We start from the raw sequence: 14961 nt of genomic DNA on the forward strand, positions 1-14961 counted from the left end.
CGAGCATAACCGGGGCTTTTCTATATGCATTATTGCAGTTGTGCCAATCTGAAGTAAATAATTCTCTTCTCCCACATATGTATATATCTATGTTTACTTAGTGAGCTAGATTCTCCAAAGGGTGTATCGGTGCATAAGGTAACTGGTTAGATAGATTAGAGCAACGGGAACACAAGCCGTAAGACAACTAATGTCTAAAACAATAAGTATCCTACTCAATCAATAGATATATATAAACTCGTTATTCTTTTTGTCCGTCAGATCAAGAAAGGCATTGGCGCCCAATCGTCTCCGTCTAATTTCCCCGGGTCTTTCTGGAAAGTCAAGATTCCCTTCGTCACGGTGGTGGTAGCTAGCATCTTGCGGTTCTATAAATTCAAGATCATCTTCTGCGTCATCAAAATCGGCATATTGGTCGTTCATTGATACGTCCTTAATAACCGCCTTTTTCCCCTCCGCAGCTCGTGACCGTTGATGTAGCTTGTTTAGAATAACTAGATTCATCACCTGAGCTACAATAACAGCAGCGAGGGCAACAAAGGATCCCAGGACCGAGCGTAATCCATTTACGTAGCGAGGGGCATCTTCTTTAACAAAGAGGAGCGGACCGATGATGTTGCCAGCCGAGGAACCAGCATTGTAAAGTGACGTTATGATTGATTGTTTGGTCGTTCCCCCGGTATTGCCAACAATCCAGGTGACGATGAGTGGGTTTCCACCGAATATACAGGCAAGTAGATAGTAAGCAAATACTAGTACAGCATGCCAGCCTTCTAATGGGAGGGAGTGTAGCATTGCCAATCCCGTAATGACTGGTAGTATCAAGAGGATCAAAATTATGGATTTGCTCCGGAACCTTTGAGCACAGTAAGACGCCAGGAGGATAACGACAACCTGGACAGCTCCGAATGGCATGTTTAGTAGTGACGTTCGATATTTGTCGAACCCAAAGCCTTTAAGGATAAGTGGCCCAAATATATTCGTTACTGATGCACCAATATTGAGGAGGAGGCTCATTGCAATCCAGAGGTACGTTTTGGGCTCCATCAAGGCTTCAAGGACCTGTGACCACTTAAATTCTGTTGCCCTTGTCCCAGTCTGGTTTGCACGTAGCCGTTCGATGGCCTGTTCACGTTCGTGCTCTGTTAGGAAACGAGCGGATGGGATGTCATTATCCAGTTTCCAGTAAACAAATGGCGCAGAGATGATGGTTACTAGGCCGACAAAAATGAATATTCTGCAATAATTAGCTGAGTATATTGAAATCTGTATGAATTGATACGCACATTCGCCATGACTGAATATGTGGTGATTGTATATGGCCTAGTCCGTATGACAAGGCTGACGCGACAATGGTAGCAGCGCCGTTTGTGCCGTACCAAGCTGCAACTCGAATAGGTTGTTCAGCTCTGCGATACCATTGACTAGTAATAACACTGAAGAGGGGTAGACAACCAGCTTCGAATAAACCCAAGAAGAATCGCGTAGCAAGCAAGCCACCATAATTTTGGCAGGCACCCATCGCAGTTTGAGCCAATCCCCACCCTAGGATTAGAACTGGCATGAGGATACGGTGTGGTACTTTAACGATAAGTATCATCGAAAATGGTTGCCATGCTAGCTGAGCTATGGGCCCAATAGAGCCAATTAGGGAATATTGGTTTCCGGTCAGGTGTGTATCTTTGATAAGTCCGAAGATTGCTCCATAGCCTAAAACTGTTTTGTCGAGGATCTAAAGACGAAGTAGTTCCGTTAGATGATATATTTGCATCTTAAGGGAAGACCTCTGGTTCATATGTCCTTATGGCATGGACCATTTCCGCTCCATGGAATTTCATACCTGTAAAAAATATACCCAAACAAGGATAGCAAGAATGACCTTATCAGTCTTTCTTCGAATTTTCTTATTCTGCAGTCAAGTATCAGTATGATGTCTTCAATATCGGAACCAGTGCCTTGGGATAAGCATCGTAGAGCTATAGAAAGCCCTACGCCCTGAATACGTACATCCTCCTCAGTGACCTGAATGCGCCTATCGCCGATGACGGCCAACGCTGAATCTCCGTGACCCATGTCGCCCCCCTGAGAAATCAGTGGCTGTTTGAGGGGATCATTTGCGTCCATCTCGACTCCGTTCCACAGGAAAGGGATATCCAGCGAGATTTATACCCTTTGCCCACCCGGGAGAGGCCGGTACTAATGCCTGGCAGCGCAAGCCAAACGATCTTACAATGGGTATATGCTGACGCACAAGTGCCACCTGTTTTCCGGTCAAGGGCCTCCCATATCCTGATCAGTTTATCACGGTGAGATGCAAGTTATATGAAATACATGCACTCAGACGTCCAATTGGGTTCAATGGAAGCAGGGGTCTTGATGTTGGGAAGTAGACTCGCATAAGCAAGGCCCCGTTACGTAAACTCAGTAGCCAAGGGTTTGGCCTCTAAAATAGCCAACTTTAAAGAGTCGTATAGAGGAACAGCGAAGCTTATGTTTACTACTTCCAAGTCGTTGCTTAAGATATAGGACTCTCTATACGTCCCTCTTTCAAAAAAGTGGACTTTATACGTGTGCGGTCGCGTGTTCGGAGTGTGAATTCGAAGAGTTTGTACGAGTATAGCGAACGCGTCCATGGAGAAACCTGTTGTACGCTTAGCCATTGTGATATTATAGAATGCAATATCGATGGTGTTGAGTGTATAGGAGAAGAACTATCCGCTCGGGAACATTGTTTCTGAAACAGAAAGTTATATTCTATACCGGCCAAAGCCCCTATAATCCCTGCTGGTAGTACCTGTGTCCATTACTGTCAATTCTCCATCCGCCGCTAACGTTGTCCATTGCCCGTTTTATCATTAGATTTGCCTGATGCTCTGCTTCCAACCTAAGATGCGCCTCCTGAGCCTGTATTGCCATTCTTTCTTCCTGAAGCCTTAGATTCGTTTCCATCAATTCTTTATCAGGTCCCGGTGGGAAACAGGATCGAGGAATAAAGTCTCGCTCGAAAGGCAGCGCAGTCTGCGGGTCAATAAGGTCAGGTGTTGACCCCAATATGTTATTTAGACGAATTGCCGCATCGTTGGGGTTCGATAGGATGGTAGAAACAAAATAATACTCCAATCCATGCGTTGCCAGCTTTGGCATACCGTTGACCACCGGTTCTACCTGCGGGTACTTAAGGGCGTGGAAGAAGCTGTCACGCATTCTTATGCGACCATCTACCGGTGAGGGCGGTTCTGGAGCCTCGAACTGGCGTGTCTCCATGCGAGGATCAAGCGAGACGTCCCGGTACCAATTCGTGAGCCAGGCGTCGAGTTGTTGGTGTTCTAGCTGAGTCGCTTCAGGGGTATGCGCGACCGGAGGGAACTCTTGTGGCGTATAGCCCGCAGCCGCCATCATAGCACTGAACTTTTCAGGCTCAAACCAGCCCGTGGAGTATGGGACGATTGTTTGGTCGAAGTAGGTAAAAATTGCAGTGATTAGACGGGAGAGCATTGGTGATGGTTGTTTGAGAGGTGTTAGAAGGCAGCCCCAGTAGCTTTCTGGAGAATTAGGGGCGACCTTAACCTCCTCCCCATTGCGGAAAATGGCATAGCTATGAGCTACCGAATGAGGTTCTACTACTGATTGAAGTACGTGACAGTCAGTGCATGAGTTGTATTCTGTACAAACCTGGCAGCAGAGCCGAGGGCGGTCGAATCGAAGTATAGCCTCGCAGCTATTACAAAGGAATGGTTGGGCCATTATTGTGATAATATATCAAACGATGTATCAAACGCGATGGGCTTAATAGGGGAAGCTCTTCTACTTATACACTTATTACTCCTCACTAAGTATCAAAGCACTGCCTAATAGTAGTTTGCTTGAACTACGAATGAAGTTATAGAGAACCTCAGAATAACAATATTAAGCGAGAATTACGCGAGCGTTAGGCGAGGATCGTCGATTATAAATATAGCAACGTGATAAATATTCAGATACAAGTACGGAGTATATTTCCGGCCCTTTATTTAAATAATATACTATTGGGCACGGGGTAAAAAGGCGTAGTGTTCGATGGGAACCATTGGCTATACGACCGAGTTCTACCCAACACAGAGAACTTAACATATCAGTACTATATTAAGATCTAAAGCAAAAGCTTTTTTCCATAGATAATAAGCTCTCTATGGTGCCCGAAGCAAAGCTTGATATCAAGCCTCTGGTCCATTTTTATGCAGCGCTTGGTGCTGCATGTATGGAATATTGATACCAAGGTACCTTATTAAGCTAGCCAACGCAAGAACTTTGACATGCATCCATATATTATTTGTTCGAGCTCCTATAACTAGCAGTTTCCCGAAAAGCAACTACAGGTCTAAAGAGTCATATAAAGTTCCTCCTCACCACGCAATCGTCGGTGGATGTCGAGATATTGAATAGAACATATCAGAGATCACCACTCGCTCCCGCTTTCAGGAACTGGGGATTCTGGTTTCTGAGGTTGCTATAATCACCCTACAGCCCGTTTCATATGCTTCAAACGCATGTTAATGCCTATCCGGACAAACCACCACATCCTGCTAATAAGATTGCAGCTTCGTTTCGTCCTCATATGCCAGCGTTCGCAAAGTTAAGTTCGTGAATATGTCGAATACCGCAAGGAGGTGGGTCGCCTGTATCATCGTGGTTCTAAGGGACGAGCCTATGATGAAGATGAGATCAGGTATGGACAGTTGTTCCCGAATGGGGACATGATAAATTTTCATAGCAGTTTTCTTTTTCCCCTTGTCTTGACATATCTCCCAGATATACGATTGATGATTATGGACTGCTATAGTATTTATCCCTAGACCACATTCCAATCCATACTAAACTAGGACCTAACTTGCATCAAAGCTGGCGATTCTGCATCTCTCCCAACGAGTTACAGGGCCTATCGCAGCAAAGCGCTTTGTGGCCACTCCAGCAAGAGAACCCACATCCTGCATCATCATACTTGCAGATGTTTTGGCCAGGATCACATCTTCCCCGGCAAAAAGGAGCGCTTCCGAGCCAGCGACAACCGCCTGGAGGTTGACAGGGTTTTGTAACCGTTTGAGGTTTTTTTGCTGTAACTGGTCGTTAGAACTTGCCTACGGTTGTAGAAGGATGTGTCTAGTCATACGAAGGGTTGTGGCCAAAGCCAAGGTCGTCAGGAGCAGAAATATTGCCGTGGTATTCATGTTTGGTGGACCCGTTGCAGTTCAACTTAGCCTGCGTCAGGGAATGTATGCAAATAAGCAAGCATGAACTGAGAGCAATTCCAAGAGATTATTTAAAACACGGGAAGGCAGAGATGGGGATTGTCATGACCAGGGAGGGCCCTGTCCCTTGCTTCTTACTCCGTATAGAGGTATCATATTTATACCCAGTGTACACGTAGATGGACTCGTCACAGGCCATTTGGTAGACAAGCAGATATGTAATAATGTGGCACTGCATGCTGCCTGTCCTCCCTTTATGTTTGCTAGCAGCAAACCAGCACTGTGAGGAAGTAGAGAGATTGTTACTAGGGTTTAGAGGCAGGAATGGTTCGTCTCGGTAAATAGTAGCCGGGGAAGCCAATAATATTCGGGAACCCCCGCAATTGCTCCATGGTTTGGTCCTTGGAGTTCGGAGATGCCAGCAAATTCCGAAGTACTTGAGGAACAGGTATCTGCGGAAGAGATAAGACGTTTGACTATAACAGACTTCAAGCATTATAGCAAGCTCACTGCATACAATGCCCCCCCGAGTTCCGCCCGCGGGCGTGTGGTGCCCTGCTGTAACCTTCTTCGACCCTACGTCCGATACGCTTGACCTACCTTCACAAAAGAAGTACTACAGCTACCTCTCACGCTCCGGACTCGCTGGCCTGGTCATCCTAGGTACCAATGCAGAGGCATTCCTTCTCACGCGGGAAGAACGGGCAGAGCTCATCGCCGCCGCCCGTGAAGCCGTAGGACCCGACTACCCCCTCATGGCCGGCTGTGGTGGTCATTCTACCCGCCAGGTGCTTCAGTATATCCAAGACGCAGTGACGGCGGGGGCCAACTACGTCCTGGTGCTTCCTCCAGCGTATTTCGGCAAGGCTACCACGCCGACCGCGGTTAGGTCATTTTTCAACGACATTTCAGGTAGTTCTCCACTGCCGGTGGTTATTTATAACTTCCCAGCAGTCTGTAACGGAGTTGACCTCGATTCGGAGTCGATAAAGGCCATCGCACGGGGCAATCCGAACATTGTCGGGGTGAAGCTTACCTGCGCCAGCGTCGGCAAGATAACCAGGCTGGCGGCGGAACTCTCCCCAGAGACGTTTTCTGTGTTTGGCGGGCAGTCTGATTTCTTGATTGGAGGATTGAGTGTGGGTTCGGCCGGGTGCATTGCTGCGTTTGCAAACGTCTTCCCCAAGACCATCTCGAAGGTATACGAATTGTATAAGGCTGGCAAGGTTGAAGAAGCGTTGCAGCTGCATCGGACGGCGGCGTTAGCCGAGTCGCCATGCAAATCAGGGATCGCTTCGACCAAGTATGCGGCGGCGATATTCAGTGCAAAGGCAGCTGGGATCAAAGACGCGGAAGAGAGGCTGCGGCCCCGACGACCGTACGAACCGCCGACAGAAGCTGCAAAGGAGAACGTGAAGAAGTTTATGGCCGAGGTCGCCGTCATAGAGGCCGCTCTGTAACTACCAACTCCCGACGTAACAATGATCATGATCTCTTCTCTGATGCTCCGTACTCCGTAACCTTGGTCTGTGATATAAAAAGAACGTCACGGCGGAAGAGGGCCGGAACTTTCCGCGCGCCCGGAAACTTCCTTGCCAAACGCCCGGACCACGCGAGAGGCGGGTCACGTGAAATTACCGCGCCAAGATGACCCAAAGAGGCTAGCGTGGGAGTATAAATCATACGATTTCGGAAGGCAGACCCACATGACCCGGACAGGTTTAGCGTGCTTACCTCAGCATGAACCTGTACCTCCCAACTCGGCCCGCCGGACTCTCTGATATCACTTGTCCGCGAAACAACGTCGAACCTCAACCTCAACCTCCGGCGAACGAGATCTCGCGGCTTCTGCGTTTTACGAGCTACTTCTCTCTCACCCATGGAAGACTAGGGGTTGTTGCATGCAGCGGCCCCGTGGGAACTAGCATTGCAGTGAAACGCTAATTTCAGGCCGGTTGACGGGCTGCAGTCCTTGGCCCCGTCACAGGCTGGGGGACTTTACACCGTACATTCTACGCACATCTCGAAGCAATAATGAGAGTATCCCGGAAGATTAATACTGCGTCTCAACGGCTATTTACGAGCACTGTTTCCCTCCATCCATCCTGGGAAGGTCCTGGCGAATAGCGGCTCCCTGGTCTAGGCCCTCGCCTGTTCGCTTTTTATATGATATATCCGCTGGAATTGTTTCCGTCCGACCGTTGTCTATCTTGCAACCCTGGTTTCGGCGTCTTCCGGCTCTCTCTCTCACACACTCTCACTCTGGCTTTATGGACAGACCAAGAGCTCTCCCGGAACCATCCTAGCTCCTGTCCTCGTCATTAGTTGTTGCTGCCATCTTCCCACATATTGCATACATACACCCTTGACCCGTCGAGAGATCCCTTCTCCAGTCCGGTTAATTCAATTATCCATCACGTCTCATCAACTGGAAACACGGATTCTTTTGCTTCCCAGGATACGGCAGTTTTGAAATAGCAAGAAAAAAAGGCTTCGTCACGATGGAGACTGGCAAAGAACCCCGTCTCGACGACACGGAATCTGCACCGCCAGACCTGGACATCGCTGACGAGAGTATAAACATGGCTGACCCGCACATAGATTTTACGCTCATGCCATCAACAGACCCAAGCGAAGAACGACAGGATACAGAGGCGATGTTCTCCGCATCTGACGACCTCACCGCGGACTGGGCCCAGTGGATGCGCTGGGACGACATTATTGACGACACCAAGGCGTCACCTTTCGACATGCCTATCATGCCCGGTGCTTCCATCCCGCATACGGCCTTTTCTTTTCCATCGGATGATGCCATGCTATCCACCCATGCTCCGGGTTCATCCAACAGCTCTGTTCTTGCTCCATCCACGCTTAACCAGCTCCCTGCCTCCCCCACGTTCCCAGGACAGCCGTCAACCCTGGCAACACAGGAAAACCAGCAGCAGTCGGCGCCACTGTCGGATGCCTCCTCACCTTTGGCCCCTTCCCCTACCTCTTCACTTGGGCGGAAACGCAAGTCCTCCCAAGATGACTCCCCAAGCAACCCATCTACTGCCTCTGCGTCGGTCGACAAGTCGGCTCCGTCAAAGAAGCGATCACATAATATCATCGAGAAGCGGTACCGTGCCAATCTAAACGACAAGATTGCCGAGCTGCGAGACAGCGTCCCCAGTCTACGCTTGACATATCGACAACGTCATGGCGGTAGCTCGAAAAGGACGGAAGAGGATGACGACGTGGACGCTTCGTCGGGGAACAAGCTGAACAAAGCATCAATCCTATCCAAGGCAACGGAATATATCAAGCATCTGGAACTTAGAAATAGTCGGCTCGAGGAGGAGAATGTTGCCTTGAAGAATAGATTTCGTCAGCTAGAAAAAATCCAAGGGGTGAATCTGACTGCGTACCCTACTGTTGCCGGTTCTGAGACCTCTCCAGGCGCCTGTACTGTATCTCCAGGTTCCGCCGCCACCTCGTCGCCCGATATCTTCTCCCATGCGGGGGATTTTTCACCCGATTCGCCCCCAAACCCCCTATTTCCGCCTGAGGGCCTGCTTAGACCACCGGATGGATTCAACCAACTACGTCCCACCGGACCACAACCTCATTATGCCGACTCCTTTAGTTACAACCAGCCCCAGAACTATGGGTCGTCACCGGTGGAAACCACCAGCACCACCAACGGCTCTCATACCGTTTCCAATGGGCATACAACTACCCGTGGACGACGCCAATTCATGGGTATACCCAACAAGTTCATGCTCGGCACACTGGCTGGTATCATGGTGATCGGTGGCTTCGAGAACCATAGAACCTCCGACCCAGAGGAGAAAAAGGAGCTATTCGCACTCCCAATCCATTACCTAGCCAGCTTTTATCGCCTCGCTCTTCGAAATTTCTACTTTGTCAGGGCGAATTCATGGCAAATACGTGCCCTATCACAGTTTGCCATGACGTCTGCCTTGGTATTCGGGTGTGCCTTTTTCGTATTCTTGTATCTTTTTAACTCGAGGCCTAGGATGTCCCGCGTGCCCCTTAAAGCGCCCAAGGTACGAAGCACGCAGCAACAAAAAAAGCAGCAGCAACAACAGACATGTGCTGGTGGATCACCTACAGAATTCCGCCAGGATGCATGGCTCACGAGCATACAGACCGTTGGCGTGCCTCGCCATAACTTCTTCCCAGAGTGGTTTGCTGTTACTTCTCGCTGCCTGGAGTATTGTGTCCGCTGTATCCTTGGATGGAAATTATACTCCATGATTACTGGAATCAATGCAGATGATGAAAAGGGCCGCGTCAAGGCCTGGGATATCGCTCTCGACGCCCAGCTCACTGGTGGGGATGCAGAGGTTAGCAAAAGCAGATTAGTGCTCACCATATTCGCTGCGGGAACACTTCCTCGCAGCCCTGCCCGCATGATGCTCAAGGCATTCCATTGCAGGGTATTACTATGGAGGATCGGCTCCCCAGGTTCCGTGACGGCCAAGATATCCGATTACATTGCCAAAATGTTGGCGAACTATCAATGGGAACTTGCTCAAGGCATGCATCGGAAGGGGCCGAAGAAGGGCGAGGATCCTCTCCCAAGCCATCTTGCTTTCCTCTTATCCATGGACTGCGATGAGGTATTCACCGATACGATCACTCAACGCGCCACCAATATGATCTGGAACCGACCAACTCAAGAAGCAACCGATGGAGAAGACGCATTGCTAGACGTTGTTGTCGAGGACACTGCGGTTCGCTCTCCACTCGATGTCCTCGCTGCATGGTGGTCTAGCCGCGCATTACAAGAGGCTTTACTTAAATCCCTAGACTTGGTGTCCGTCGAATCCCCAATGGAGAAACGCAAGTCCTTTGAAAGAAGCTTAGATGTGGCGCTGACTTCCGCTCCGGTCCCTTCAACAGCATATACCAGGGCAACCGTGGTGAAAGCCCTGTTTTTCGAAGAGGATAGAATTAGAAATATCAATGCGGTACTTGCCACTCTCCCCAGCGGCAAGTTACACAACCCTTGTTCAACATGTGGTTTGACGAATTTCCTCGATTCTTCCATTCCGCCATCAGCGCGGGACGAAATTTTCATCGGCGTGCGCTGTGCGATGATTGCGGCCATTCTACGCGGACAAGTAGGGAAAGGTGAAGATGAACCAGCCTCTTCTCCGTTCTCTCTTTCTAGTGCCATCAGGCAATTCAATGCCGCCCCTGTTGATGAAGTCGAACTTACACTACTTGGATTCGCTTCACATTACCACCTTCTTCATATTACCGCCACAGACGAAAGATTACTGCCATGTACATCCCTTGCATCCTCCGTCTACTCGTCGACAACAGACCTAAGTGACGGCTCCGAAACTACAACTGGCCACGGCGACTATCACGACGTTCCTATCCCGGACCTAGCCCGAATGGCGGCGGACTTGATATTCTGGGTACGAAACGCATACAATCCGATCTCTTCCGGGCTTAACGCCAAGCTTATGGAGAAGGTTGTGGAGGATTGCGTCGATGCATGCCATAATGCCGGAATCGATATTGATATCAAAAAGATCCAGCGTATCAAAACCCATCAACGAGAATCGAGCGTTGATATCACCGAGGCTCCCGCCGATAATCCTGATAATGAATGTGGAAATAGCAACAGCTGCGGCAACAGCAGCGGCTGTGGAGGCTGCCATGGGACACAGGGTAGGAGAGAGAGTACATTCAGCAACGATACCGGATATGACAGCATTGATTCGGAGGAGCACAAACCCCCGTTGACCACACAAACCCCCGTTGACCACACAAACCCCCGTTGACCACACAAACCCCCTGTGGCCCAAAACTGTCATCCTGTTGCACAGCAAAATAGATACCCGCCGACTAGACTCATTCTAACGCTACGAGACTAGGCTTCTCCTGAACCTTTTTTATCTCTTCTTTTCCCTCCATGCGTCTTTGCACATACATATCAATTACCCATTGCGATGGCGTTCGGTTTATTCAGTTTACCATGTATTACGATAAAATGGCTTTGGTTTTAAATTTTTATTGATCCGTTTTCGTTGTCTTTCCCAGGTCTTGCCCCTGATCAAGGCTTGAGCGGACTCACTCTCTACTCGCCCCTACTCTCTATATTCTTCAACAAAAAAGGGCTCCTTCAATACATAGATGTACTTTACCTATCACTCAACCAATTTTACTCTACTTTTCCTATCATTTGTTGGTTACTCTGCCACGACCTTTGTCTTCCAAATTCTTCCTTTAGGATATCTCACATCCCACCCGCCAGTGGTAGCCATACTGAGTTAGCATCTTCTGGTTTGCCGTTTTCTTCCTATTTTTCAATTAATACCTCCTTATTTTTGGTTTGGCGGTAGATATTTATGTTTTGGTTGGTGGACTTGGTTGCGTGAATGGGAATAGACGGTGATAAACACTGGGGTATATTATTATTACAGCTCTAAGGGACATGGACTCTTATATTAATTTTAATTAATTGCGATATTACGCGTATAATATAACCAGACAATTTATATATATGATTACTCTGTATCACCTTTATAAAGTAATTAATTAAAGATGAGAAAACAAGAAGCCGAAATCAATTTGGCTGGCGATAAAATAGAGTTTGCTGACTAATTAAGATTGATGACTAACGGGAAAATATATTTCCGTTCCGATTTAGTAAGGACGCTGAGTAAGGATTTGAGTTCCCCTGGGCAACCTTCACTTACTATCACATCTACAGATACCACATCTACAATACCACATCTACTCTAGACGCATATCACGATACGAGGGGAGTCTGCAGGCTCTATCTTATATGCCCTGTGCTCACTAGCGCAGTGGCTATAACTATATTGGTCCGATGGTGACCATGAGGGAGGGCGAAGATGCTCTCTTCCGGACAGCGAGAGACGTTGTTTACTCTGCCCAGCTTTCCGCGTGGGAACATCTACAGTTGTTTTTCTTCTTGAACCATGCAGTCGATCGCAACCAGGCTGGCCAATTTCTTCTCAATAAAGCTTCAGACATTGGCCCAGACGGCTCTTTAGAGGATATGTTACGCTCTATGATACATAATTTGCGTTCTCTAGCTGGGAAATGTATGCGCTCTGGTCGAGGACTCGGGTTGTTATTAGATATATTCATGTACTAATATCAATATTAACAAGTCTCCTGCGATGCCTCCATTTCCCCAGATACCAAGGACGCTTTGCGAGAGCGCCAGAATAACATCTGTTATGTCTCAGGAGACTCCGAGGATCTTGAGCCAATCTATATCGTCTCCCCCTCAATTTTGGAGGATGAAGATCTCCAGCCTGGTGTATGTTTCTCCCTGAATATTTATTCTCTAGAATTCAGCTCATGGTAATACATAGGGCAGCTTGCTTGAAATCCTAGAGGCGTCAGTAACTCCAGAGCTGGTTGACAAGCTCTTCTCTTTCCTCAAGTCCTGCAACAGTACTGAAGACAATCTGAAAAACCTCTGGCTAATGCGCCCATCTGTGCGTGGGGCATTTCGAGACGGATATATCTCAATGTTCAAGAACGAAACCATACCCAAAAGATTACATGTGAGTGAAATCACTACCCACTGAGGTTTTAGCGACACCATATTCTTATATACCTCGCTTGCAGTGGAACATACGCAAAACGACACCCAGCCGTTTTGTTATTCCTGGACTCCAAAATAACTGCAAATTCTCTACTATGCCGTCAACTCCAGATCATACTCGCCTTCCTCTACCCGAGGGTTTTCTACTTGAGATCCATAAGCGAGTTTCTACTTTCACATATTATTTGAACATCGAGAATCAAATACAGGCTGGGTGGCATATAGATGGCGAGTGTCAGTCACGCCTTTATACTTTTATTGGTGGTCTAAAAAGACTGAGCTGACTCCTATTTTAGATACTGGTCCGGTTAGAGTATTTAGCCGGCGCATTCTACGGGGGCTATTTTATATGCTCCCACAGTTCCTCCGGTTAAATCTCACCAAGCTTATTATCCAAGCAGTAAATCGTTGGAATCCCCAGGGTGATGAATCTTTTAAGTGTCTTCCCTTCGGCCTATGCTTGAAACGTGGACACAGAGTGATGGAGAATGAGGCCAATGCCCTTCTCCTTATTGAGAAGCAAACGACAGTGCCGGCTCCCCAGCTAATTGGCTTTGTCAAGGATGAACACGAAGTAGGATATCTTATCATGTCAAGAGTTCCAGGTGTTCCAGTCGACACCGTTTATTATCGTATGACGTATAAGGAGCGTATTCAGCTGTCAAAAGACCTCAAGGAATATATTTTGCAGTATCGCCAAATCCAAAATACCCACCTTCCGTACCTCATTTGCAACACTTTGGGCGGCCCAACTACAGATCATCGGACTGATACAGGCAGTATATGGGGCCCTTATAAGACAAAAGACGCATTTACTAATATGCTCACCGAGGGGCTTGAAGGGCTAAGGGATGAATATCCTCTTTTGTCCTTATACAAGAACCACCATAACATATGCTTTACTCACTCTGACCTGCATCTTTCCAATCTGTTTGTTCATTCGGGAAAATTGTCAGGTATTATCGACTGGGAGAGTGCATGTTTTAAGCCAGAATACTGGGAGTTTACCCGGGCGATGTGGCCATATATGGGTGACAAGCAGCGGGAACAGGACCTAGGTTTTGCCTTCGATAAGAATTACAAGGAGGAGCTAGAAGCGGAGATGCTTATTTGGGACAAAAAGCCTGTCTATTGACTACAAAGGTTTTTCCCTTCCAAACCTAGCAGATTTGTTTCTCTCTTATTTCCTTCTCCCTCGTACTAATACACCTATATTTTATCGTGTCAAGATCGCAAAACCAAGCCATATTCATTTCTACCACAGAATAGTACCAAACCGCAATGATCGAGCGCACTTGAACTGTACGTTATCGCTCAGGCGAGACTATAATCGCTAGTCTCAACTGCCGTCCCCCCAGTAGTATAAGAATCACCAGCCAAAAACCTCGCCTCCGTCTCGATATTGGAAATCACATCCCAGGAAGGGATCATGCCAATAAAGCCTCCATCAGCTAGTTCGAAAACGGCTGCCAGTGCCCAAGTTCGACAAGTAAATTCCCCTTTCACCTCCGTTTCGCGAACACAGGCTTCGATAGCATTCATCCATGTGCCCCTGTTATCTTCAACGACACCAAGTTTCAGGGCGCAGAGGAGGCTTCTGGACTGTGTAATGTCCCTGATTTCCGGTCTGAAAGTCCATATCTGGCTATCGTAGGTCTGGTGGAATAGAGTTCCAACCTTCTCGCTCATAGCAATGAATATCCCCCAGTGGAATTGAAACTCCGCAGAGGTCGTCCAGAGGAGCAGGTATACTCCTTTCCCTTCAACCCTTACACCGTTGTCATATCTCCCGGGAAAGGACATCCTTACGAGGGGAAGCGGGGTCAGGCTGACGGGCGAAATAAATAGGAATGTATTGTCGAAATGAGCTGGGTTATAGGACGATTCTTGAGATGGTTTGAGGAGTAAAGTCCTAGTTAATTATTAAGAAAGGCGTTTGAGAGAAGGATAGCTGAAGGATGGCTGATATACAAGCGACAGAGATGGGGGATTTTTCTAATGCAGTAGTTAGCAGGATTGTAAATGACAGTTCTGCAACTACGGTTGTTGGCTTGCATAGTGTACACGACACTGCAGGATCCTAGTAGTAAATAATACGCGCCCCGAGGAAGACACATAACAGCATTAACATCC

At 47.9% G+C, this 14961-nt stretch overlaps 5 protein-coding genes across 5 annotated transcripts; 2 read left to right on the top strand and 3 right to left on the bottom strand.

The window, feature by feature from the left end:
• Positions 1–219: 219 nt before the first annotated feature.
• GIQ15_00588 (MFS transporter) lies at positions 220–2124 on the bottom strand (the record flags this gene model as incomplete). The annotated part of the gene is made up of 3 exons (XM_033548005.1): positions 220–1237; positions 1287–1732; positions 2008–2124. 3 exons carry the CDS (start codon positions 2122–2124, stop codon positions 220–222), a joined length of 1581 nt encoding a protein of 526 aa, XP_033408956.1.
• Positions 2125–2772: 648 nt separating this feature from the next.
• GIQ15_00589 (uncharacterized protein) lies at positions 2773–3495 on the bottom strand (the record flags this gene model as incomplete). The annotated part of the gene is made up of 1 exon (XM_033548006.1): positions 2773–3495. The coding sequence occupies one exon, from the start codon at positions 3493–3495 to the stop codon at positions 2773–2775; it is 723 nt and encodes a 240-aa protein (XP_033408957.1).
• Positions 3496–5743: 2248 nt separating this feature from the next.
• GIQ15_00590 (uncharacterized protein) lies at positions 5744–6685 on the top strand (the record flags this gene model as incomplete). Its single annotated transcript, XM_033548007.1, has 1 exon — positions 5744–6685. The coding sequence occupies one exon, from the start codon at positions 5744–5746 to the stop codon at positions 6683–6685; it is 942 nt and encodes a 313-aa protein (XP_033408958.1).
• Positions 6686–7726: 1041 nt separating this feature from the next.
• Positions 7727–11026, top strand: GIQ15_00591 (sterol regulatory element binding protein Sre1; the record flags this gene model as incomplete). Its single annotated transcript, XM_033548008.1, has 1 exon — positions 7727–11026. One exon carries the CDS (start codon positions 7727–7729, stop codon positions 11024–11026), a length of 3300 nt encoding a protein of 1099 aa, XP_033408959.1.
• A 3116-nt stretch (positions 11027–14142) lies between these two features.
• GIQ15_00592 (uncharacterized protein) lies at positions 14143–14631 on the bottom strand (the record flags this gene model as incomplete). Its single annotated transcript, XM_033548009.1, has 1 exon — positions 14143–14631. One exon carries the CDS (start codon positions 14629–14631, stop codon positions 14143–14145), a length of 489 nt encoding a protein of 162 aa, XP_033408960.1.
• Between the last annotated feature and the right edge of the window lie 330 nt (positions 14632–14961).

The sequence above is a fragment of the Arthroderma uncinatum genome (genome assembly GCF_011692745.1).
Source record: "Arthroderma uncinatum strain CBS 119779 chromosome Unknown scaffold1, whole genome shotgun sequence".
In the NCBI taxonomy this organism is placed as follows: Eukaryota; Fungi; Ascomycota; class Eurotiomycetes; order Onygenales; family Arthrodermataceae; genus Arthroderma; species Arthroderma uncinatum.